We start from the raw sequence: 25,995 nt of genomic DNA, 5'->3' as shown, positions 1-25,995 counted from the left end.
CATCAGGCAAATAATTAAGATTTAGCCTCAAGATTTTCACTCTATGAAACATTTAAAATGTCTGTTTTTTTTTTGTTTTTTTTTCCTTTCCTGAAGACCTCATAAACTTGCAGTTGGTGGCTGAGAGGTAAGAGAAGTGACAAATACCTTCTTGATTCTCCTGTCAACCCAAGTTTCTGAAACGCACAGGTATGATATATGGGGCTTCAGTATAGTCCAACTGTCTATAGCACTGTGGGTCTGAATCTAAGTACTCTCTTTACCTACGTTAGTTTGTGAGTTCTAAAATCTTAAAATCAAAAATGGCCGTTAAGTCTGGGTTTAATCCAATATCCATAATATAAGCATAATAATTGCGACCGTAGGTTGAGGATTACTATGAAAACCTGCAAAACCTGTCAGTTGATCCACGCCACGCCTCCATATCATGGTTGTCATTCCATCACGCCTCGTGACATCACGCCTCGTAACACGTCACACCACCGTATATGGCTATCAGTCCATCACGCCTCGTGACATCACGCCTCGTAACACGTCACACCACCATATATGGCTATCAGTACATCACGCCTCGTGAGTCGTGACACACTCCATATATGGCCGTCTCCATATATGAAGATCACGACACCGACCTCATCAAGCCCTTGATAGCCATACATGGAGAAGACTTCATCACCTAGATCTGCATATATGGAGCCAGCCAGCAACTCTACATCTGACCTCAAACCTCAAACCCTTAGATCTCTATATATGGAGATAACCTGTTCTGACAGTCCATATGTTGATCCTTTGCTTCCTTTTCGATGTCTCCCTTTTGACTGATACCTGCATTCAAACTCTAGACGGGCCTGCCCAAAAGTTATTAGTGCAGCCGTGACCGCCAGCCGGCGAAAACTAGAGTTCTCAACAGGCCCGAAGATTAAGGCCCGGCCCTACCTGGGCCCTCATCAAACCCTGTACACTAAAGACACTGACCCTGCTGCCACCCTTAGATCTCCATATATGGAGCTGACCTGTTCCGACATTCCATAATGTTGATCTGACCTCATAAAACCCTGTACACTCAAGACACGCTCCATATAAGGCCAGTACAGAATTCATTCCATATGTTGATCTGACCCCCCATGCCAAAGCGCCAGCGGTCGCCCAGCAGTCTGCCATCACCCAGGCGGATACGTGCACGCGCTTCTCTCCCTCAGGGTGTCTTACTGGTGCTATGAATGGATGATATTTGAAGTATAACATTACTAATAAGAAACCGAGTAAAAGTGTGGCCATAACATTTCAGTAAATCCAATTAATCAATATGTTCAGACAATGTGCAAATAAGTATTGCTTCATATTCACTAACAGTTGTGCTCGTCATGTTTTTGATTTAAAGGTGGTGTAATACTTCACAAATCAGCAGGTTCACGCAAAATAACTTAATGAATACACAAATTAAATGTATCTATAGAACATCTTCATACCCCTAGGATAGGATATGTGTATAGAGAAACACTGTACTAGGGCTTAGAATATTGTTTGACTTATGCCTAGTTTTAGTATCTGGCAATGACTCTGCACAAGAGGGGTACTGTTTTCTCACCAGTGAATTATCACTCACAAAATGAGTTCTAATGAAATTAGAATTCATTCTAATAAGTGTTGGCTGCCAAAGAAAACTAAACGGAACATGTCATTTGGGACAGTCCAACAAATACTGCAGCAAGGGTAAGGTAATTGAAATCAATATGGAGCATTGCCTAAGATAATACAAACGTAAGTAATTCCCTTGATAATTATGTTCAGCTTTTTACTTTATTGTTGCCTAATTAAATAACAATGGAAGAGTCAATTAAGCATCATTTGTATCTTAGATCTAGAGCCATTATCTAGAGCCATTCTCTGACAATACGTCTGCATTATGAGAATACCAGTGCAGTAGTGCAGTATTGTTCAGATTCAGATTCTATGTATGTTTCGGAAATTTCTTAAAATGGCCCAAAACGGCCTTACCCATCGTCACATCGCACAGCCACTAAGATCAGGTCACACAAAAGGGTAATTGTTTTCAGGCCATTTCATAGATCCACAAGGACACAAAGTCAACATATTGTGTTGCATCACAAGATTTATCCAGTTTTTGCTTGACATCCAACATAACCTTTTTTTGAAGTGCAGGCACATTATAAAATGAACGTAGTGACTGAAAACGGATTAATTCAAAATGGAGGACCCCAATTCGTAGTGCTAAGTCTTAGTGCTTTTCTGAGTGCTTGAACTGTGCTTATTCTACAAACTGTTAATAACATTTTCAATCAATCAAAAAGATACTGTGCTGAGTCAGTGCCCTGATTCTAACCTTCGTGGGTTGAAAAATATTCCAAGCCCCTCTCAAAAATATGTATGACTAAATGCCTAGAATAAAATCAGTACTCTGGTTTGCCAGGTTTGGAAGAATCACATGTTCTAAATAATGCAAAAAGCAATTATGTAAGTATTACCTCAACTACATACATGGCACCTCCAATGTAGGAGGTGCCCATTAGTGTGACAGCCCATTATTTCGAATAGTCCGACAAATGTTATGTTAGTGTGAGGTTAGGGCTGAGTTTAGGCTTGGGGCCGTGAGGGAATTGTCCACACACGTGGAAACAAGACTAAAATGGATCTAATTGTATGCTTGCGAGCTGACGTTTTGGGGATGCCGACTTGTACTGTGACCCATTATTTCTAAAAACCCTGCCCTAGTCTCTCATTCAGACCAGGCTGCTAATCTCCCTACCTCATTATTAATTATGTTGTTCTGCTATTGGACAGTAGTCTGACCTGTATGCAAAAATAATAACTAGTAGGCTCTCTGAGGAGCACGTTTTGGCCTCTTTCCTCCAACAACCACTGTACCACAGTTTTAGCTACACCAGGGGACATCGAGCAGAATAGAGGAGAGGACATTTGCCATTTATATAGGGATTTAAGCTGCAAGTAACTCACTATACTGTACTGTACCGAATATACGTTTTCCTCAAGTGAAGTATAAAGTAACTCAAAACTTTTGCACCCCTCTGCATTAAATTGAATTTCACCTTAGTAAAGGAGAAGCTTTTATATAAGACAGAGCTGCAGTTCTGACCGATGTTCTGTTTCAAGCTGAGATATTGGTATTATATAGTTATCAACCCATAATCATCAATATGTTCTTATCAAGACCATGCAATGGACATTTCCTACATATTGACGTTGTTGTTGTCAGGCTGACGTCGTGTTTGGCGCGTTGTCCGACTACTAACCCTATTACTAACCCTAGCTCTAACCCTAACCCTAACCACAGTGTTAACCGTCCACGTAAGTAAACATAAAGCCAAGTTGTTGTATAGCGCAATGGGTTGATAACATTTGAAGCGGGTGGATATTAAGCAAGGTCAGGGGATTGTGGGATAGAGGTGGACCGTGGATGGAGTGAAGAGGTATCACATGTGACATCATGAGAGTGAACCTGAAAGGCGTACGTACGTACTGTACATGCACTGATTGAAGAGGCCCACTCGGGCCCACACTCCCACAGCATTCAAACAATAAGTGCTGCATGTTACAGGTAGAAGTGTCTACCCATAATGGTGAGTCTCTCTCTCTCTCTCTCTCTTGACTTACACATGTGGCTTGAGTGTTGAGACATTGTTTGACTCCTAGTGAACGCGTGATGAGCAAAACTATAAAGTAGAACACAGGGTCAAAGTTTGATTCAAATGCTGAATATTTTTACGTGATTACAAAAAGCACACTGTTGTTCAACAGAAATGATCTGAAAGTCACGTAGGGCTGACTTAAAGGGATTGTGACATCATTTTGTTTTGGTTTTCTGAGCTCAATTGCACCCAAAAAAAACAGAACTTTTAACATTCAGTAGATTTTCTGTGGTGTGGAGTTTTCTGGCTCAAACAGGTGCTCTGTATATCTATATATGTCAATCGGATTTGCCATCAGATGTCACTGTTTTCACTGTTTTGCCTGTTTTCATTGCAGCTCAGAAAGACTTCCAAACCCCAGAGAAAGCTCCAGACCACAGAAAATCCACTGAATGTTCAACGTTCAGGTTTTTTGGATGTAATTGAGGTCATAAAACCTAAAAGAAATACTAAAACTAAAATGAAAATGAATGTCATGAAACCTTTAATGACTACCTCAGAGAATACTGCCGTCGAAACCACATCCCCACGACTCTTCCCCGATTGCGTCTCCTTTTCACATTAGAGTCACAGCCATTTTAAAGAACTCTAATTTCGCTCTATACAAACAAATGATAATAATAATAAAAAATAGTCGATCGGCAAGTTATAGCCCAGAATAGGGATGCTAGTGTTCAAGTGTATACGTGGTTGATCACCCTACAGGTGGCAGTGGCTCAGGGGTAGAGTGACCTCAGTGGCTCAGGGGTAGAGTGACCTCAGTGGCTCAGGGGTAGAGTGACCTCAGTGGCTCAGGGGTAGAGTGACCTCAGTGGATCAGGGGTAGAGTGACCTCAGTGGCTCAGGGGTAGAGTGACCTCAGTGGCTCAGGGGTAGAGTGACCTCAGTGGCTCAGGGGTAGAGTGACCTCAGTGGCTCAGGGGTAGAGTGACCTCAGTGGATCAGGGGTAGAGTGACCTCAGTGGCTCAGGGGTAGAGTGACCTCAGTGGCTCAGGGGTAGAGTGACCTCAGTGGCTCAGGGGTAGAGTGACCTCAGTGGCTCAGGGGTAGAGTGACCTCAGTGGCTCAGGGGTAGAGTGACCTCAGTGGATCAGGGGTAGAGTGACCTCAGTGGCTCAGGGGTAGAGTGACCTCAGTGGCTCAGGGGTAGAGTGACCTCAGTGGCTCAGGGGTAGAGTGACCTCAGTGGCTCAGGGGTAGAGTGACCTCAGTGGCTCAGGGGTAGAGTGACCTCAGTGGCTCAGGGGTAGAGTGACCTCAGTGGCTCAGGGGTAGAGTGACCTCAGTGGCTCAGGGGTAGAGTGACCTCAGTGGCTCAGGGGTAGAGTGACCTCAGTGGCTCAGGGGTAGAGTGACCTCAGTGGCTCAGGGGTAGAGTGACCTCAGTGGCTCAGGGGTAGAGTGACCTCAGTGGCTCAGGGGTAGAGTGACCTCAGTGGCTCAGGGGTAGAGTGACCTCAGTGGCTCAGGGGTAGAGTGACCTCAGTGGCTCAGGGGTAGAGTGACCTCAGTGGCTCAGGGGTAGAGTGACCTCAGTGGCTCAGGGGTAGAGTGACCTCAGTGGCTCAGGGGTAGAGTGACCTCAGTGGCTCAGGGGTAGAGTGACCTCAGTGGCTCAGGGGTAGAGTGACCTCAGTGGCTCAGGGGTAGAGTGACCTCAGTGGCTCAGGGGTAGAGTGACCTCAGTGGCTCAGGGGTAGAGTGACCTCAGTGGCTCAGGGGTAGAGTGACCGAATGGGAACCGCAAGGTTCCCAGTTCCAACCCGGGCTCCCCCAGAGTTAGTGTCGAAAGTGTCCTTGAGCAAGACTCTGAACCCCTAATTGCTCCCGATGTGCAGGTTGCATGGTTTCCTCCGGCATTGGTGTGTGAATGGGTGAATGTAATGCACAATCTCTGTAAAGCGCCTTGGATAAAGATGCTATAGAAATGCACCATTTACAGTAGCTGCAGCATACATGATGCTCCTCTCCTCTAGCCTCGCGTAGCAATACTAGGGCAATATGCATTGCAAAGGCAGATGGAGGCTGGATACGCAAGGCTACCTATCCTCCACATTGCTTTTCTTACCTGTTCCCTTCTTGCAGACGTAGGGCAGATTGTAGTTGCAAGGCACATCGTTCCATTTGCCGTTCTCGTGAGCGATCATCACAACACAGTCCTCTCCTCCAGCAAAGAAGTTGTCTGGCTGGTTGTCACGCCAGTTCTCATATTGCTGCAACACGCACGTTCGCCACACACACACACACACACACACACACACACACACACACACACACACACACACACACACACACACACACACACACACACACACACACACACACACACACACACACACACACACACACACACACACACACACACACACACACACACACACACACACACACACACACACACACACACACACACACACACACACACACAGTAATACCCATACTATCAGATGAAAATGAAAAGATGTCAGAAGCAGACCTTGTCATTTTGCCTTTTTTTCTAGTTGTGGAAAGTGCTTCAACTTCGACACATTTATCCTGGAAGGGAAAATAGTTTTTCAACATGACTGCATCATAAAAACACATCAACATGGGTAATCATATTAGTAAACTAGCACTGATCGTGAGAACAAATCAAACCACAGAAAACTGATTCCAGTCAATTCATATTTTAAGTACATGCATAATGCATTCCTACGGAGCCCCTGAATGGCCATGCATTCAAAATATATTTTATCTTGTACGTACGAGATAATTATTATCTTGTACGGACAAGATAATATCTTGTATGTACGAGATAATATCTTGTACGTACGAGATATTATCTTGTACGTACAAGATAAACTATATTTTGCTAATAGCTAATGACAATTCAGTAAGGACAGCTCATGTCAAAGTTGTATTATGTACAACTTGTACAACTACAGCTTTAAAGTCTCTAATACGTGTGTTTACTGGTATGGTTCTGGTCAGAAGCCCCATGCTTTTCCTTCAGTTTGTTTACTGGTATGGTTCTGGTCAGAAGCCCCATGCTTTTCCTTCAGTTTGTTTACTGGTATGGTTCTGGTCAGAAGCCCCGTGCTATTCCTTCAGCACGCAGGATAAAGCAGGGGGATGTAATAAATACCCTTAGATTTAGAGACTGAACAGAGCCTGCAGCAACAATGATACAACATGATCAATAACAGAGCCCTGAATCAGGTGGAGGTGGTAGCCTATGCCTATAAGTTATCCTCCATCGTACAATGGTCTCCCCTGCCAAAAATTGCAGATCCACATGCAAGCTGCATCGCAATAGTATTTTTGGCACAGGACAAAACCGTAAGCTACGGTATGAATCAGGCTTTTTGGATTCCTGCAAGCATGAAGAGTGCAGCATGCACCGAGTGAGTAGTAGGGGCAGTGGCGTGCACAGATAGACACTAGGGGGTGCTAGAGCACCCCCTGCCCTTTTGGCAATGTGCCCTTTAAAAAAAAAAAAAAAAGAAAAACTTTTTTTTTTCTTTCTTTTTTTTGATTTTTCAAAAATAGCAGACCTACAAGTTCATAGCGCGCCACTCGGTGGCGCGCTATGAGCTTGTAGATCTGCTATTTTTCAATAGCTAAAGCATAACATAATGCTAACACCAAAAGGGATTCCCGCCCAAAATGGATTAAGGCAACCGGCCGGTTCCACGCGGTGCACAAGGTGCCCTTTTTTAACTTGAGCACCTGCCCCTCTAAATGTCTGTGCACGCCACTGAGTAGGGGCTATCAAACAAGACCTCCTTGTTTGTGAGAATGAACGTGATCGATAGGTGTGTACTGTAAATCAGACATGGTAGCTTGACTATGTGACCTGCCTGAACTAACCTGACGCTCAATTCTGGTCTTCACAGCATCCGCCATCTGTGACCTGATCATGTGACTTGTGGTACTCTTTGTCGATCAGCACAACTCATGTTAGGACTCGACTCAATGTCCAGCAGTTGACAACTGAGCTCCAGCAGATATGGTATACAGGTACACTACAGCAGGTGCACACACTTGACTTGGGAGCTACTTTCAAAATGACCAGCTCAAGCTTTACATTATATTTTTTGTCATGTCATGTGATCTACCGGCACAGCCCTTGTGATCTACTGGTAGATCGCGATCTACCTCTTTGGGCACCCCTGCACTACAGGAACTAATCACTGTATTGTGCTGTGATTTGTTTCCATGACTACAGCTCAGTTTCAGATAAGGTTCTCAGAACGACATTTGGGCCCTGCTCAGGGAAGAGTCCATCCAGCTAGTGGATCGGCTATTTTCACTTTATTTTTCCATATACAGGTTTAATGTTTGTCTTGTCTAGACAAACATTAAAAACGCCATTGACAATGGACTGTTTTTTTTGTCACTAACACAAACATTAAATGCCATTAACAATGAACAGAGTTTAATGTTTGTTGTGTCTGTTACTGAGCAAATCGGCATATGATGTTATGTTATGATATTGCGATGATGTAAGATGATAAGGGTTGGTAAAGCGCCCCTCACTTCACACAGGTGATTTTTTCTACATACTGTACATAATAGAAACCTGTAACAAACAAACAAAGAAAAAACATCACAGAACTTCACAGGCTCTGGAACGTTTCATGGGTTATGGAAGGTGTTGTGTTATCCTTCATAGTCGAATAGGCAAATTTGAAGTCTCACCAGGTCCATTCTGTCTGTCCACTGGAAGTCGTCCTCCACTGTACGGTCATTCAACCCGATCCAGGTGTTGTCGTGGCTTAGACCTTGATGAAGACACGCACACAGAGAAATAGGAGTATACACACAAAAGGGTGCATGTGCACGCATACACACTTGCTTCTGTCTATGAATACGTTTGTTATATGTCTGTACAGACTTTCTGCCCCCCTTTAAAGTGGTTTATTAATTATGTCTGTGAACATAACCTTGTGATCCCTTTCTTCGTATCTTAGTTATGTACTCAATATATTGGTTTTATACCTTATATGTTGTTTATATGTCTGGCCTCGTGGGGAAAGATGGTGGGTGGATGGGGAGGATTGGGAAGGGAGTTGTGGGAGAAAATATGAAAACAAAGAGTTGTATTTTCTTTTCTTTTTGTGAAACTTGCATATGATGTCATGCTCACACTCTTTGAATAAAGTTTATTTAAAAAAGAAAGTGTACAGACCTGCTACTTATTGTCTCACGACAATAAGTAGCAGGTTGGAGAGGCTTATTGTCGGTATCAGCCAACAGCTCTTATAGATTAGGCTTTATAGTGCTTGTGGAGACGTTATTGTATCCTGAGGAAAAACAACATATAAAGCCCAATACAGCCCGCATAGAACACTGGAAGATTCTGGAGCATGTCTAATAGATCTTATCACAAAATCCTCCCTGAGCATGAGTCGAGGGGTCATGCAGACACATATCACTGTCAGTGACACATGGTGATGAGTTTTAGTTGTGCGTACGTGTGTGTTTTCATATGTGTTTGTGTGTGGAATTTCAATTACAGTGTTTCTGATTAACATCATCTGAGCATGTCCATATGTGTGCGCGCGTGCACACGTGCGGGTGAGTGCGTGTGTTTAATGGAATTTCAATCATGGTGTATCTGATTAACATCATTACTAGGCCCATTAATCTCCCTAATGGCTCGTCTCCCCTTATTGTAGGGGTGGAGACTTCCATTTTCGAGGCAATTAAGCACACTTTTTGGTAAATGTGTCTGACTGTGTGAAAGTACGATGGGTGTTGTTAAGATGAATTGTGATGCCCTGCCATCTTTTGGAAGGCAGAGGGTCAGCCTCTTGTGACCCGGCCTTGTTATGATATGCGTGGCTGTGAAGCGATGCCAAAGGTTGAAAGTCTGCATGGATACTTAACCTCTCAGATTAGTCAATACTGTCTGATGCATGCACTTCTTACAACTGGATGCTTGTAATGTGAAAAATCTAGAAATGTAACCACAATCCCCCTCCCATTAAAATAGCAAAATCAGCCAATCTATAAACTCACAATGCGTCTCATCGCGATACAGTGTGAGCTTGTAGATCGGCTATTTTCGGTATTCACCGTACAACAAAGTATAGGGCTTAATGGACAGTTTAGACACATTTTGTTCAAAGTCACTGTGGTTAAGACCAATAATGGGCAAACTGGCTAAAATGTCTACCTACCACTGATGAACTCTTGCTCGACGAGGGTGTGGATGCTGGCCAGGTGGCCGCTGTGCTCCCTGCAGTCTTTCTCGGCGTCCTCCCAGGTGTGTCGACGACTGAAGTATCTGTAGCAGTGGCCGTGGAACTTCCTCCATGTGTGTTCACAGCCCTCGGTGTCTGCAGAGAGCGAGGGAAGACACCACAGGGGAGATGATGAGAGAGGAAGAGGGCGAGAGGAGGAGAGACAACATTTCTCGTCTGAAGTCCGCAGAAGTTGCATGAAGAGACAGGGTTATGTATGCAGGCCGAGAGATACAAAAACACGGAGACGTGCACAGGAAATCAGTTGGGGGGGATTTGAAATAAAGGGAGGAATTTCACTGCTGGATTTTATTGTCTTGTTTTTCAAAATTCATACATAACAAATGTTCCATGTCTCAGTCATAGCACACAAAATCTACATAATATTCTCCTCTTTTATTTTTCAGCTCCCTCTCGCTCTCTCTTCCTCCTCTCTCTCTCTCCATACAATATCTTGCTCCAAGTGAAGCACTTTCCCTCCTGTGACACTATCTCTGCCCTCCTCTTCAACCCTGTTCCCTCTCTCCTTTCATTTCCTCTGTCTGGAGTCTGAGTGCTAATCCACAGTGGTGGCAGTCCAATGGAGCTTAGTCCAATGAAAGGCCCTTTAATCTATTCAAACTAGAACAATCTTGAGAAATGTCTTTCAGAGTGCAGTACTTGTCGGCTAATTACGCCCCGTCACAGTGCTGTCAGCACACAGCCTCCCTCCATCTCCTCCCCATTTCTAAAATTCTCTCCAAGCTCCAATTGCCTCTGGGGGTTAACTTGGTGACTGAACTGTACTGTACATCTCAAAACGAATGTGATGACAGCAGTGATCATGGCTGAGGAGCGTACCACATGGGCTCTGATGCCTCGGTGGCGTGTCGAAGGTGCCATTCTCCCCGACTCTCATTCCTGTTTTCGGTCTATCTTCACTGTACTTGGATATCGTAATAAAGGCAAAAAGGCAAAAAAAGAAAGAAAAATGTGATGATAGTGTATGTCAAACCTTAAAGATCTCACTTTCACAAGCCTTAAAAAGTAGATGTCCCTGCTTTCGAGACCCTATCCTATTCCTGGCATGCATTTATATTGAGGTTAGAATAGACACCTACGGTATTATATGCCTAATGTCTTTGTAAATGTACCTCCCATGGAATCCCCTGAATCCCCCTTAATCCAGTGAATTGAAGTGAAGTTCTCTACATCAAATCTGAAGCGACACAACTGGGCAGTATGCTTATTATGCAGACAGGGAAGGGATAGGGGAAGACTAGGAGGGGAGATGAGGAGTAGAGAGAGGGGAAGAAAATGCAAAGGAGGAAAAGAGACGAGAGATATGAGAAGATAATATCGAGAGCTGTCTTTCATAGGCTGATACACATGTGTGCAATGCATAGATGATACAGTATGTCTTTCAGTCTCAGTCTTCTTAATGTAATGCAGTCCTTACAATGCTCTCCATCTGCTGCTACTGTAGGTTAAGATGAGATGAGCTGCTGAAGGGGATGATAATGTGAAAGTACTCATCTTTCACTCGCATTCTCTCCATTTCATTCTCTCGCAACCATGGCCATCAAACAGGCAATCTGACCTCTACAGCTCTTTTGCTGGCAGGGTCGGAGTGATAATCATATAAGGATATTTATGTTTGCTGCATTCAACTTAAGACCTTAGTTGTGTGTGACCTAGCAAGTGTTGTATCTCACACACACATAAAAGGTATTCTCTTATTATTCTTGACACAAACTCATGAATATATGATACCATTCAAACATGGGCTCACGTATTAAACGGAGTACGGAGCGAATACATCTGCATGACTACACACATTTTAAAACCAAAGGGAGACAGAGAGGAGAGGAGTGATAGACAGGAAGAGAGAGAGCTAGGGAGCACATATCTGGGTGTTGGCTGTTCTTTTCAAACAACTTTAAGAGAAATGCTATATTTGCTATTAGCTTGAATTCCCCATTGAGGATGCCATTGGTATACTGTAGGTTTCTGAATTGTCGATATCCCGTTGCCAACCAATGAGACGCAGAGTGTGTAGACGCAAATTGTCTACTATTACTACTTAATGAGCTTTAGTAAAGATCAATTACACTGAAGATGTTCAGTGTAGCTGCTGTAAAGGCCGGCTGCTTGTGTGCACGTGGGGACAGTCATCTAATTTGGGCAAATGGAAATGGAGAGTTGGAGACGTCTATTATGTTGGCGTTAACTATTAGCTGATAGCACACCTACAGGGACAGGTGCGTCGGAGCAGGCAACCAGTGCGAATAATGAGAAAGAGGAGGTCCAGCACACTGTCTTCACTTATATAATAGTAGTTTATTAGGCTACTGATGGTTACAGCGTTTCGGTCTCACCCTCTCACGACCTTACCTATACCTCAGGTATATCTCTATCTAGATACAGTACCTGATGAAGACTGAAACGTGGTAACCTTCAGTAGCCTAATAAACTACTGTTATATAAGTGAAGACAGTGTGCGGGACCCAATTATTAGCTGATACAAATATCTTTACAATGTCAATAAATGTCAAAAACTAAAACTAAAACAAAAAAATCTATCAATTATTCAATACGCTACAAACCGCCTGAAGTTGAGAAGTTGGGAATTATATGAAATCTACTCAACCCTGCTTTTCCAGCTCTCTGACATGAGCTGAGAGGGCATATTGTAGAGTTGCTTGCACTTTCATTAGTCTCTCTCTCTCTCTCTCTCCCTCTCTCCCTCTCTCTCTCTCTCTCTCTCTCTCTCTCTCCCTCTGTTAATCTTTTTGGGGATGTTCACACTTATCTGCTGGGACATAGAGACATAGCAGGAGACAGGCTGCTTTTCCCCGTGAATCAGCATCTAGCTAACCACATTCCTCCCAGCAGTACAGGGAGACGGAGAGTGTATAGCGTGTGACATCTGAGAGGTAGATCAGGGTTAGCCATAGCTTGATGTTACTGCAGCTATCAGAGACCCTGCGGGACCAATGCCATGCAGCTATGCGACCATTTTTTACTTGGCTGGCTGTCTACAAATTCACTGCCCCCACACCACCCCACTCTGCCATCACTCCCAGCTTCCACTACCCCGCTAATATGTCTCTGAAATTGTTTGTCCACATGGTGGTTGCTGCATTATATTGGTGTTGGGAAAGTCTCCAACTTGGCTCAGGAAGGTGGACAGTGGGTCGTTATCTACAAGAACAGCAAGACAACAGTCACTGGGGCACTTCACACTCACACGCACACACTCACACGCACACGCACACGCGCACACGCACACACACACGCGCGCACACACACACACACACACACACACACACACACACACACACTCGCACGCACGCACGCACGCACGCACGCACGCACGCACGCACGCACGCACGCACACACACTCTATAAACAGGAGTGTAAATACAGATACATGTCCCTCAGTGAATCGACACAGCCTCCGCTGTGGGCACAGACTGGCTGTTAGCCCAGCTACTGTGTGTGTGTGTGTGTGTGTGTGTGTGTGTGTGTGTGTGTGTGTGTGTGTGTGTGTGTGTACAGACGTCAACCTTGGCCACTCATACTGACAGGGGATGGCGGCATTTGAAAGCAGTGAAAAACAAATGACTTCCATAACCTGACAGGAGGGCAACGTGCACACTCGTGCATGTACTGTACCTGTATGTATGCATGCTCACACATACAGAAGGGTGCATCATCGTATATTATCATGTCCTTCTATTGGATCACTTGTGCTTGGTACTCGCTCCCTCCCACTCTCTCTCAATCACAGTCGCGGAATCTATAGGTGTGCTGAGGGTGCGGCGACACCCCCACCCCCAGGTGCTTTATGTGATATTGTAATGTGTGCGGATTGTGCACACAGCGATGCGATGCATGATATCCCCGTTCCTGTAAAATCCCCATCCCGCACTTCAAAGGATTGCCGTCATTAACATTCACTGTAATCTGCTAAACCTGATAGTTAAATCCTTTAGTCAATTCTGTTTATCAGTCAATCAAAGGTTACGATTTGAAAGGTGTCTTTTGTCTTGCTTTGCGCTGCCTGTACCAGAGAGAGAGAGAAAGAGACAGAGAGAGAGAGAGAGAGAACGAGACAGAGAGAGAGAGTGTTTTGTCCATGGTGCAAACGGATGCCTATAGGTTTATTTCTACTATAGTAAAAACCGACTTCCCACGGCTATGCTCTCAATCACGGCTGGAATACTGGCAGATGTATGCGATTTGGATTATAGCTTTAGGTCTGGGTTAGAAAAAGGGGTTACACTTCAACAATTGGATTCTCTGTGGAGCGCTAAAGCACAAATCCAGTAAGTAATAAGTAAAGAAAACACATGAGATAGATCACACGTCTCATACTCCTAGACAAGCAGGACAAAATACTCACTTAACACATACTTACACTTTCTTATTTGGAACAACAAAAAAGGCAAAGAAGAGCCTTCCTCAGAGAACTCATAGAACACAGATTAAACTCAGCAATGCAGAAGGGAAGAAATGGCACACAGCTGTGGTTTGGACTTTGGACAACTATAGGAACCAATTACTTTTCATATCCCATGCATGATTCTACTGTAGATACAAGGACCAATCAATCACAGATGTAATTAGTTTGCATGTTCTCCCCGTGTCCCCTAGGGTAGGTACCCTCACAAAAAACATGCTGTAATCCTGGTCTCTAAACTACCTCCCCTGGCCAGCCATGGGGGCCTGATGGAGGGGAAAGGAACTGGTCGGAATAACGTGTTCCTTCCAAGCGCTACGTCCGGCCAGTGAAACTCTCCCCTATCAGGTGAAAAGAAGCAGCTTGGACTCCTCATGCATAGAAGGAACCATGAGGTCAGTCCGCTGCCCCCCCAGGTTGGCAGAGGAAATGTAGTGCCCAGGATTACATTAGATAATTGACACTGAGTGGGGGGAGTAAACATAATGCCTGGCTAACATGGTCAAAACATTTGCAGATCTGCATTTTATTTTCCACCATGACTAACTTTTAGACAGACAAGCTCCTGCTATTTGAAGTTCATTCCAGGCCAATGGAGCAGACAACTGGAAGGCTTTTTTTTTTTACGAACCCGATCGACGGTCAGGAGGATACTGTTTTGAGAACATAGCCAATAAATGTTATGGTACTGCAGGGTTATGAATGTGCATAAATATAATGGAAACTGTCTAAGTATTGCCCTAAAAACGAAGAGGTACCAGTGACTCAGCCTGTGCAAAGTTAAGGAGGGCCAGCCTACACTCATAAAAAGGTACAATGATGTGTTTGAGATTTATAGTCGGTGACAAACCTCAGCACCCCCGTGGTACCCCGTGTCCAGCAGACATATTGCTGCCACAGGAGTATGCATCCATAGAGTGGTAGCCCGTGTCCAGCAGACATATTGCTGCCACAGGAGTATGCATCCATAGAGTGGTAGCCCGTGTCCAGCAGACATATTGCTGCCACAGGAGTATGCATCCATAGAGTGGTAGCCCGTGTCCAGCAGACATATTGCTGCCACAGGAGTATGCATCCATAGAGTGTCGCCATAATCTATTGCTGGCGAGAAGGTAGGCGAGACAAGCCTCTTTTGTTACTTTAAAAGAAAAGTGCTGTGAAATACTTTCATATTTGTGTCTATGTGACACTTTTTGATATGTATGGATCTGGATTCTCAACGCATATAGATCTGACACTGAATGTGGCTTCCCAGCAGGGTTGGGGGGGTTCTCTAGTCTGTGTTCCTCTCTCTCAGTGCCTTTGTCTTTGGACCTAATGCCTATAGGCTCTTTTCCTCATACTGAATTCTCTTGGTATTTGTAATCACTTTGTTCATCTGGACTGATGGATATTTTATAGACATGGACACGTATATATCAATCAGTTGATATTTTAATAGACAGTTGACACACAGTGTCAGTGTGCACAGGACACAGAACTAAGTTAAGACATGCAATACTCTGTGTGTGTGTGTGTGCCAACTGCTTTAGAGTTATTTACAGCTAGTCCGTAAAAACAAAGCCTTTTGTTAAGAATGCGGCCAGGCACCCCAGGGGGTCTGGGTGCTGTCTCTAATCTTGCTTAGTTATTTACAATCAGCTAAAACACCCTAGGAGGGACGGGGGTTCTGTTTCTGACTATAGGAACCGCTCCTATCTCAAACTGTTAAACCAACAGCTGTGTGTGTGGCAGAGAGCTTCTTGCTTCTTGTCAGAATTGACATGAATCTACACTGTGTATTTGTGCTTAATCATTTAGACTGGTTAACAATATAGTTTGAACAATTTCATTACATGTGTTCGGCATACTTCATATATAGTATAGATATTGAATTAGTCTTATTTGGTATAAAACATAGAGTGACACATGAGCTGCATGCCATGTGTATGTCCCGCCTCCTCCTTGACCGGAAGAGCCTGTGAGTTTCCAGGGAGGGGGGCGGGACCTAGAAGTTAGTAAATACTTGGACGCAGTGAAACTTCGAGAGAGTCCACACTGATTAGCTATGCTGTGACTTCATGTATTCCACGGGGCCTTCCGCCCGTGGAAAGCCTTGTACTGAGTTATTCTGTTCAATAAAGCTGATCAGAATGTGACGACAACCTGCTGGTCTTCTCCTTTCTTCCTTCGACGACCATCACTGCTAACGACACAATTTGGGTAACTTGGTGCTAAATATACATCATAAATGGCGCCCAATGGACTGGAGGAATGATGGTGTATAGTTTCTATGCCACGCTGAACGGACCTGCGACCTGCTGGGGGTCACTTTTGTGGCTCTGTGTCGTGGCGGTGATGGGGTGATCGAGGTGAGTTGGGGTGAAGAGGGGGGTCGTCTGCTCAGTGGCAACGCGTGTTTTCATTCACCATTGTTTTATTTTTTCTGTAAACGCCAGGCGAGCTAGTCATAAACTTGTCTTTATCCCTTTGAAATTCATTTTTTACGACAATTAAGTACTTTCCTACTTCTTGATAGTCCGTCGTCAAGTGATGGCTGTCATGAAGCATTCCTGGCCAATGTGCAGAGGATGTAGGTTTTTTAAATCTATGTAATTATTGCCTTCTGCTTCGAATAGAAGCGTGGATTCTGATATCCCTTATAGGTTAAGGCAGTTGCAAACTGGACGCGTTTTTCGGGGAAACCGGGAGGCGCGCCTGGTGTGCGATTGTCTTTCATGTCCACTTGCTGTTTGCGTGGCTGCTCTCATTTTAAATGGAAGTGCACAATATTTGGACGGTTTTGTGCGTTCCTGAGGGCAAGCCGAAGGTGTTTAGTAGGATAACTGGGCCCTACGCTGCTGGGTGTATGGAATAGGAATCTGAAATTTTGGATGATTAATATTAATATTTATTAATATTGTTCTTCTGAGGTTGTCTGGATTACGCAAGGCCCAGTAGGACGAGCCGGCGAGCGTATTGCAAAACTGAGATTTTGTGACGTATATATATATACGATGCATATGTGCGCGCACTTCGACGTGTACGTGTTTTTTCTTACATTGCTGCTGGGGGAAATGTGCGGGCGTATGGGGGTAATTTTTATTAGATTAATTGTGGTTCCTTTGTGCCTGTGCTGTTTTCTCCGTGCGCGGTGGTTTTGTGGGGGGACACGTTGTGCGTTGATGTTTAGGTAGGATGAGATCTCTTATTTTTGTCTGTGGTTCGTTATGGGACCGTATTTACACCTCCAACAGCTGTGGGGGTGGCGGGGGGTTTTCTCCGGGGGAACCCCCCCTGTTTTCTGAAGTGTTTAAACTTTAAATATTGTTTTTCGTTTGCGTTGTGGTTACGTTCCCTGTGATGTCTGTGATGTGGGGGACGTGCTGATTCGTTTTCGATATGTTTGTCATCTGTAGCAGGATTCACGACGACTTGTTGAGGTCTTGTTATTATTGTTTGGTCGCGGCCATGTTTTTACCCAGGAGGCCTTTGCGGTTATTCTGCGTGCCTGTCTGGGGCTGTAGAGCGGCCGTGCTACCTTTGTTCCCGGTCGAGGGGGGGAGTCTTGTTTCTTTTTAGACTCTCTTCAGACTTCCGGTATGTGATGCGGACTGTTTATGCTTTTTATTTTTTCACTTTCCATTGCAAGGGAATGTGGGGAAGTAGAATGCTTGAGCTAGAAGCGTTGTTTCTGAACTTGAGCTGGTTGTTCCCTTACGCCCGCTGCGTGCGTGCGCGTGTGCGTGTGGGTGTGCGCTCTTTCGGCGCTGTTTTATTTTCTTTGGGGACTTTGAGTGACAGTTTATCTTTGGCTTGGCGAAGCCTATGGTTTTGTTGTGCATGCGTGCGTGCATGTGCCTTGAGTGCGTGGTACGTCTGTGATATGCGTGCGACGGTGTGACTGTACTGTACGTGTGTACTTGTGGATGGTTGTTTATGGTGCGTGCGTGCCTGTGCCTTGCGTGGGAGCGTCTGATGAGTGCGTGATGAGTATGTATGGCTGTACTCAATGTGTGTAGTGCGTGCCTGTGCCTGTGCGTGGGTGCGTGATGGATGCGTGTGTCAGTTGATCTGTTCTACTGACTGTATGACTGTACTGAGAGTGATGTTATGGATGGCGTAGCACTGTTTTCTGTGATGATCAGATTTTTGTCATGAGCCATGTGGGTCATGGCTCAAGGGGGGAGTAATAGGTTAATACATTTATGAACAAACTAGATAAATAAACGAAATTAATAGGAGGTTAACAAATAAACTGGATGCATGAACAAACTGGATGCATGAACTAAATTAGATAAGGGAACTATAATATGGCTATTCATGTACGTTAGAGTGTATAAATGTATAAGAGTGAAATTAAATTTGAGAAATTATTTAAAGTGCATTTATGGACATTTTCTGTGTTAAAATGTGGGGCTAAGAGTAACCATTGGGCATATAGTAACCACGATAGCGAGTCTATTAACTTCACTGTAGGAATATGGTGTGGGGTTAGGCCCTGGTGAAAATAGTAGCTATAATAGGGTGTTACCTCATTTTTGATCAGTGACTGTTTAAAGGTGGATTGACTTTTTTCTTAAATGAATAATATAGATATTACAGTAGGGAGGTTCATTTAAATTTTGACGGAGACAACAGCTCAGTCTATTTTGTTGTCTTGTGCTCAAAAACTCAGAGATTGGGGACAATTAAGGTTTAAAGAATGTGGGTTCAATTTGGGGGTCCGAATAAAATTTAGAAGGTAAATGACAAATGCATCTCAAATTGGAAATGGTTACATTTAGGTAAAAGTTAGGTATAGGTTAATTAGGGATTGTTAAAAATACAGTTCTTATTAGTAAAATGTATATATAGTTCTGCGTGAGTAATTTGATTCTGGGACAAAAACAGTTGCTTAGGGTGAACTCAGTATGGGGTTGGTTGTATGCAAATGAGTGTGTGGGTGATGGGGTAACTATTCCCCTGCATGTGTGTGTGTGTGTGTGTGTGTGTGTGAGATTGTGTCACGGAGTGAGAGAGTAGAGGGGGGTCTTTCTCCTACTGCAATGGAAGACAAATATACTTCTACCTTGTTTGTTTGAGTGCATGAGTGAGTGAGTTTGAAGGGTTGGAAAATAATACTACTAAAACAGTGGTAGTATTTTTGAATCAACTCTGTATGAGAGGCCAGGGAACTTCTCATTGAAAAAAGGCATAGCAATGGTAGACTTGTCTACGGTTGATCTTTTTTATTTTGGTGGTGGATTTATGGCTTGGTACACCTGTCACAGGTGTCAGAAGAAACGTACAGTATGTTTGCCAGGCCGTATGAAGCTTGAGTTTGGGGTAGACACCAGCCAGGGGTTCCAATGAGAAGGTCACACAAGCCTGAGAGTGTTCGTGGTGTGAATGAAGTCACGAGAATTGATTGAGAATAATGTATGTGTGAGTGAATGAATGATTGAATGTACTTCATACTAGACTTACTTAATTCAAGAAGGTTCTAGCTATGTCCGGTGAAATATTGCTAGTAGAAGCCATTCTAAAAGTGATAGTTAAATGAGTAAATACATACAGAGCTACGTGTGAGGAATTGCAATGACAATTTTAGCATGCTCTGACGGAATGTGCTTTTAGGGAAAGAGGGGGAGAGAGCTAAAATCCCTTCTCACCCTAAATAGTTTTAAGATAGAGAGCTTTAGGGCCAGGTGTGGACATCCTGTCCCTTCCTTATCTCCTATCACTGTCTGTTTTAAAAGACCCACTGAGCTGTCCTGCAGGCAGCTATTTATTGGGGGTGCTATTTAGAGAAACAGATGGGACAGTGTTTGAAGAACAGGAGTGAAGAATGACTGATTGACCAATGACATGCAATGACATGTACACAAAGTGATGTCTGCTTTTGGAGTCTGATGTCAAGAGTAGATCGTAAGGACTACAGTTTCAAGGGAGGGTATTATGGTGTGAATTTGAAGTATTGGCTTTAGTTAATAGTGCCTGTTTGTGTGTCGGGTGATGAAAGCGGCGGCTGACAGCCTTACTACATAACAGTGATCACAGGAATTCGCAACCCTGTGTTCTGAGCACGACTAGCTGGTAACATGACGGAGGGGGAGTTGACCCATATCTCTAGGAGTGGAGGTTTCAGCCGAGGGATGATCACCCACGGTTGAGCCTTTTCAGGGTTAAAGCAAGCCAGCCCCTCAGCTCAAAACACCTGTCCATCAATACGTTTGGTGACGTGACATCAGTGAATTTAGTTAGTTCAGTGACACTATTTAGGGCTCTCATTTAATAGTCTCATTGTAATCTCTCAACACCATGGTTATTACATTCCTTTGCCATGCCAGAACTAGGGAGGTTAGCAAAGAGAATGAGATTAATGCCAGAGAGGTCATCTTAGTGACCAGTAGCTTGTAGTGTCATCAAATATCCTAAGAAATTATTGGGGATATTTGTAGTGGGAGCCTGTACTTCTTCCTTCAATAGGTGTGGAAGAGAGGAGTCCATCCATGGATTCCTGAAGGTGTCGAAAGTGACATCTGACTGCACCAAAAGGATCACGGGGAGACCACCAGCGCCTACAGGAGGTCATCCCGAGGGCAGAGAGTCCAGGGGGGTGTGTCTACAGGCAGCTGTGACAACAGCGACAGAGGAGCTCCTAACTCAGCTTCTACCGTCGGAAATCAACAGCAGGTGACTTTCACAGACCTGTGTTCGCTACAGGAGAGGTCCAAGGGAGGCTACGGCCCACGGGCCGGTGCCAACTGGTTCTCCTTCTGCACTAGGAGGGAGGAGAGGTCCAAGGGAGACCGTTCCAATGTTCGTATACAATGAAGAAGAGGAGCGTTCCTGCTACAGGAGCGTTTCAATGCTTTTGCTGTCATGATTGACATGACTAAGCAATAAGCTGTCCACTAAGAGCCTTGTGATTGCTCGAGGAGAATCTGCAGTCCACTCGAGCCTTGTGATGCTCAAAGTGAGTTCTACTGAGTTCTGCTGCTGACTGCAGTTAAGCTGTGGTCCACGTGTGTGCTGTGACAACAAGCATATGGTGACAACGGTCTGCTTCAAACCTACAGATCTGAGAGCTATGTGCGAGTTCTGAGAATCAAGAATGATGTTCCAAGCGTTTTTATTCTGTAGGCGAAAAAAGAATTGTGGGAACCATTTCCCTAGCGCGTTGAACGTCTGAACAATTTGCGTCATGGAAAGAAAAAATCGTGGTTCATCTGCATTGTGATTAATGTTGGAAAATGTTGTTCTAATGTTTGTATGTTGTATTCTGTGCTGACATAGGTCAAAGTAGATATAACAAGGTACTGAAATAGTACTGTTAAAGGGATGTTTGTTTTTATGATTAACCATTTTGTCATGCTATGAGTGTTAACTTTTCAATTACAGGTATTTGTATTCAATCAATATAGGAATTTGATTTAGTCTAAACAGGATGTAACCAATATAGGAATTTGATTTAGTCTAAAATAGGATTTCAGTTAAAGTACAGGTATTTGAATTTAATCAATATAGGAATTTGATGTAGTCTAAATAGGATTTCAGTTAAATAAGGAGTTTAATTTCTGTTTTAAATATGGTTCAGTTTCAGGTCTGTCATACAAGACAACAGAACAAGCCCCATGCTTGTTCGGTTCTAATTTGATACAATTTAGGTAGTTAACAAGAGGCTTCTGTGTCCAGGGAGGTCTATCACGTTGTACTATGGTTTAATGATTAATTTTGAATTTTGGAAAAAGAAAAATATTTTTGGCAATTTATTTTTGGAAAAAATAATTAGGCAGGTTATGACTTATGATGCTGTTATGGTATTGCAACAGGCGTAAGAGCCTGTTGAGGGAGGATGTGATGGATATTTTATAGACATGGACACGTATATATCAATCAGTTGATATTTTAATAGACAGTTGACACACAGTGTCAGTGTGCACAGGACACAGAACTAAGTTAAGACATGCAATACTCTGTGTGTGTGTGTGTGCCAACTGCTTTAGAGTTATTTACAGCTAGTCCGTAAAAACAAAGCCTTTTGTTAAGAATGCGGCCAGGCACCCCAGGGGGTCTGGGTGCTGTCTCTAATCTTGCTTAGTTATTTACAATCAGCTAAAACACCCTAGGAGGGACGGGGGTTCTGTTTCTGACTATAGGAACCGCTCCTATCTCAAACTGTTAAACCAACAGCTGTGTGTGTGGCAGAGAGCTTCTTGCTTCTTGTCAGAATTGACATGAATCTACACTGTGTATTTGTGCTTAATCATTTAGACTGGTTAACAATATAGTTTGAACAATTTCATTACATGTGTTCGGCATACTTCATATATAGTATAGATATTGAATTAGTCTTATTTGGTATAAAACATAGAGTGACACATGAGCTGCATGCCATGTGTATGTCCCGCCTCCTCCTTGACCGGAAGAGCCTGTGAGTTTCCAGGGAGGGGGGCGGGACCTAGAAGTTAGTAAATACTTGGACGCAGTGAAACTTCGAGAGAGTCCACACTGATTAGCTATGCTGTGACTTCATGTATTCCACGGGGCCTTCCGCCCGTGGAAAGCCTTGTACTGAGTTATTCTGTTCAATAAAGCTGATCAGAATGTGACGACAACCTGCTGGTCTTCTCCTTTCTTCCTTCGACGACCATCACTGCTAACGACACAATTTGGGTAACTTGGTGCTAAATATACATCAGGACCTTGCCTTTTGTCTTTTCCTATGCATAGTTTTGGACTGGCTCCCTCCCTGGCTCCCTACCTCTGCAAGTGAAGACCGGTTTTGATTACGATTTCAGCCTCTGAGTTGTGCCATTGAGTCCTCTCGCCGGTAACTCCACCAGCTGTTACAAATGCTTTGGGGCCTGAATCAGACTTGCATGCATGCATACAAATTTATTTTGTGTTCTGCCAGGCAGAAAGTTCTGAACTGTGCAGAGAGTTCAAGGTTCAATGTTTTCTTTATAATCTGGCCAGGCCAGAGATTATATTATATATTGTCTGTTTGTCTATGAACAGCTAATCTCCAGCACTGCTGGACCGATGCCTGAAACGTTGCATACACACTTACAGGAGGCCAAGGAAGAACCTCCACCCTGAATGTTTCAAATTGGCCTCATGGTGGCGCTATAACAGGCCACGCCAAGATTTTCTGCCATGTTGCGTTTTCTTCAAAACACAACTTTTTGCTTGTCCAAAACTATCATTTATCAATAGGACGTACAAACCAGCATACATTTCAGCCCATGCAGCAATGAGTTTACGCTCACGTCCAAGAGGGATTTATCAAGCAATCCTATACTGTACAGCCAATCCTAGCGTACATTTGGTCTGAGCTTTGATAAATCTCATGGCTGAAACCGTCATTTAAATAACATTCCCTTAAATAATCTCAAAATGGCTTTTTACGACATGAAGAACTGGAATCCGAACAAACAACGTATGGAAAGCCAATAAGAAATCATATTGTCATGAATGGAATACGTCTGTATATTAATTTAACCCATTACGAGCAGTGCGCAGTTCGTGTGTCAGAAGATTTCGCCTGGGGACGAAAAAATCTAAACATATGCATCCTCTTTTTAAATTTAATTAAGTAAAGATAATGAACGAAAACCTGAATAATGAATGAAGTAATAAATAGCTTACTGTTTCCCGTACCTACCTACTTTGTTGAATAACACCAATCAAATTGTCATGAAACGTGCACACTCTGCTGTTTTGCAAAATAAAGGAGTACGTAGCTGGCTGTGTCCTCCCGGCCATGGTCCATGACTGACACCACGGTTGTCACCACGGTTGAAAGTTCATATGAACATTTATGGAGTGACTGCTTCATGCGTAAACAATAAACATTAATGGATGAAGGCTATGGTGTGTGGTGGCCTGGTTACCTCCGAACTACCGCTGGGGTCCTGTGGTTAAAATAATCTCACATGTATGGATGAGGCTGGGCCTCATTTTCAGGTCCATTGAGAACCCTATCGCTAGGTTCTGTATGAATGGCAGCACAAGGGTGACAAACGGTGCATGTGTGGAGCCCGATCTCACCCAAACACGGTGAAATAGCACCAGGGACGTTGTGGACGATTTGGTTGCCCTACTCGCATATTATTTGTGTTGTCCCCCCCCCCCCCCCCCCCCCCCCTCCCGACGAGAGCGCTGTGTTATCTCATGCAGATCGGCTACTTTCGATTTACGATTCTGTGCTATTGGGTTACAACTCGGATGGGGCTGAGTCGGCTCTACCGAACTTTGCAACGTTCGACACGGCAACTTGTTTGCTTTAGTTTGCTCGGTGGTGTCTCTTGTGGCTGAAGTTCAGTAGAGACGGCGCCCTTCCGTCACAGTCTATGGGGAGGATTTCAGTGTAATATTTAGGTTTTCTAGGTGTGTATGTACGGAAATGCCAATCCGTGCTATTTCTCCGTGTTTGGGTGAGACCGGGTTGATGTGTGAGTACCAGGACACTAGACGATTCGTGGGGGGAAAAAATAGCTGTATAGAGACACACGGGGACTACAAATTTCACGCCCCCAAATGAGACAGCGTCCCCACTTCTGGTCCGTTACAATGGTGTACTGCAGGCCAGCCCATAGAAGTCTATTGAAATTCAACTGTAGTTAGCCTACTTTTAAATTGTAACGAAATTAACTGAAGACTATATTGATTTGAATAAAACTATGTTTCCATGACCATATGTATGAAGTGTCTTTGTCAACATATATTGTTGTTTTCTCAATAGAGGATGTATTTCACAATTTACCACTTGAATGAGTTACCCATAATGTTAACGGAGCAGAGGGGAGACGGCAGACAGAGAACCTGTCGCTTTTAAGGGACGTCACTGCCTTTACGAGGCTACGAGCGCCGACTTTGAAGAGTGGAATTCTCAATAATACATCCCGATCCCGACTGACTTTGTTCATTCATGTCTATATTTTGAACATGTCACGGGCTTACTAATATGTTCTACCTACCTTGGAGCTCAGACGGTGTGTTTTAACATTGTCAACTTGTTAGTAATTATTGTATTGTACTTGTATAATTATTAACTTGGCTGAATAGTTATATTCAGCCAAGTAACCCAGCTAAATGGAGGAGTGACATAGGACATTGTCATACCTAGTGAATTCTCCAGATGAGTATTAATAATTAGTCTTGCAAGATGCTGTTTAGATAATTTTCCACAAATACAGCCTATAAAACGAAACACAACAAATATATCTGGGTATATATCTGGGTATTGAAAACCTCAAGGGATGCGACCGTGACGTATCTGTGCGCCCACTTTAACTTGAGATTTACAATGATAGCCCTTTTCACAAACTGACGGTGTATATTATAATACATTGTGGGTTGTATATTGAGATGGCAGGTAGGAGACATTGAAAAGGACAAATCAAACATATGGGACACTTTATTAGAACACAAAAAAAAATCGCTACAGCCTCAGTAATCAACCAGTGAAATAAGGGTATTTTATGATATCTCTCATAGGGATTGCATTGACAGCTGCAGTTCACCGTTCAAACGGACCAGAAGTGGGGCCGCTGTCTCATTTGGGGGCGTGAAATTTGTAGTCCCTGTGTGTCTGGTGAGGAAAATGGAGAACAGGGGGCATCTATGAAACAATTCAAGGCCAACATATATGTTGGGAATTATAGGCTGATTCAGGGTACATACTGT

General features: G+C 43.7%; 1 protein-coding gene across 1 annotated transcript in view; it reads right to left on the bottom strand.

The window, feature by feature from the left end:
* ncanb (neurocan b) overlaps positions 1 to 25,995 on the bottom strand; it is a 251,579-nt gene that overhangs the window by 10,918 nt on the left and 214,666 nt on the right. The window contains exons 15-17 of the mRNA XM_079505412.1: positions 9,834 to 9,992; positions 8,350 to 8,432; positions 5,738 to 5,882 (exon numbers count right to left, since the gene is read on the bottom strand). Of these exons, the coding sequence (XP_079361538.1) occupies positions 5,738 to 5,882; positions 8,350 to 8,432; positions 9,834 to 9,992 (387 nt within the window). The remainder of the gene's footprint in view (positions 1 to 5,737; positions 5,883 to 8,349; positions 8,433 to 9,833; positions 9,993 to 25,995) is intronic.

Source organism: Electrona antarctica, assembly GCF_951216825.1.
Source record: "Electrona antarctica genome assembly, chromosome: 7".
NCBI lineage: Eukaryota > Metazoa > Chordata > Actinopteri > Myctophiformes > Myctophidae > Electrona > Electrona antarctica.
This window is presented reverse-complemented; position numbering and strand designations above follow the sequence as displayed.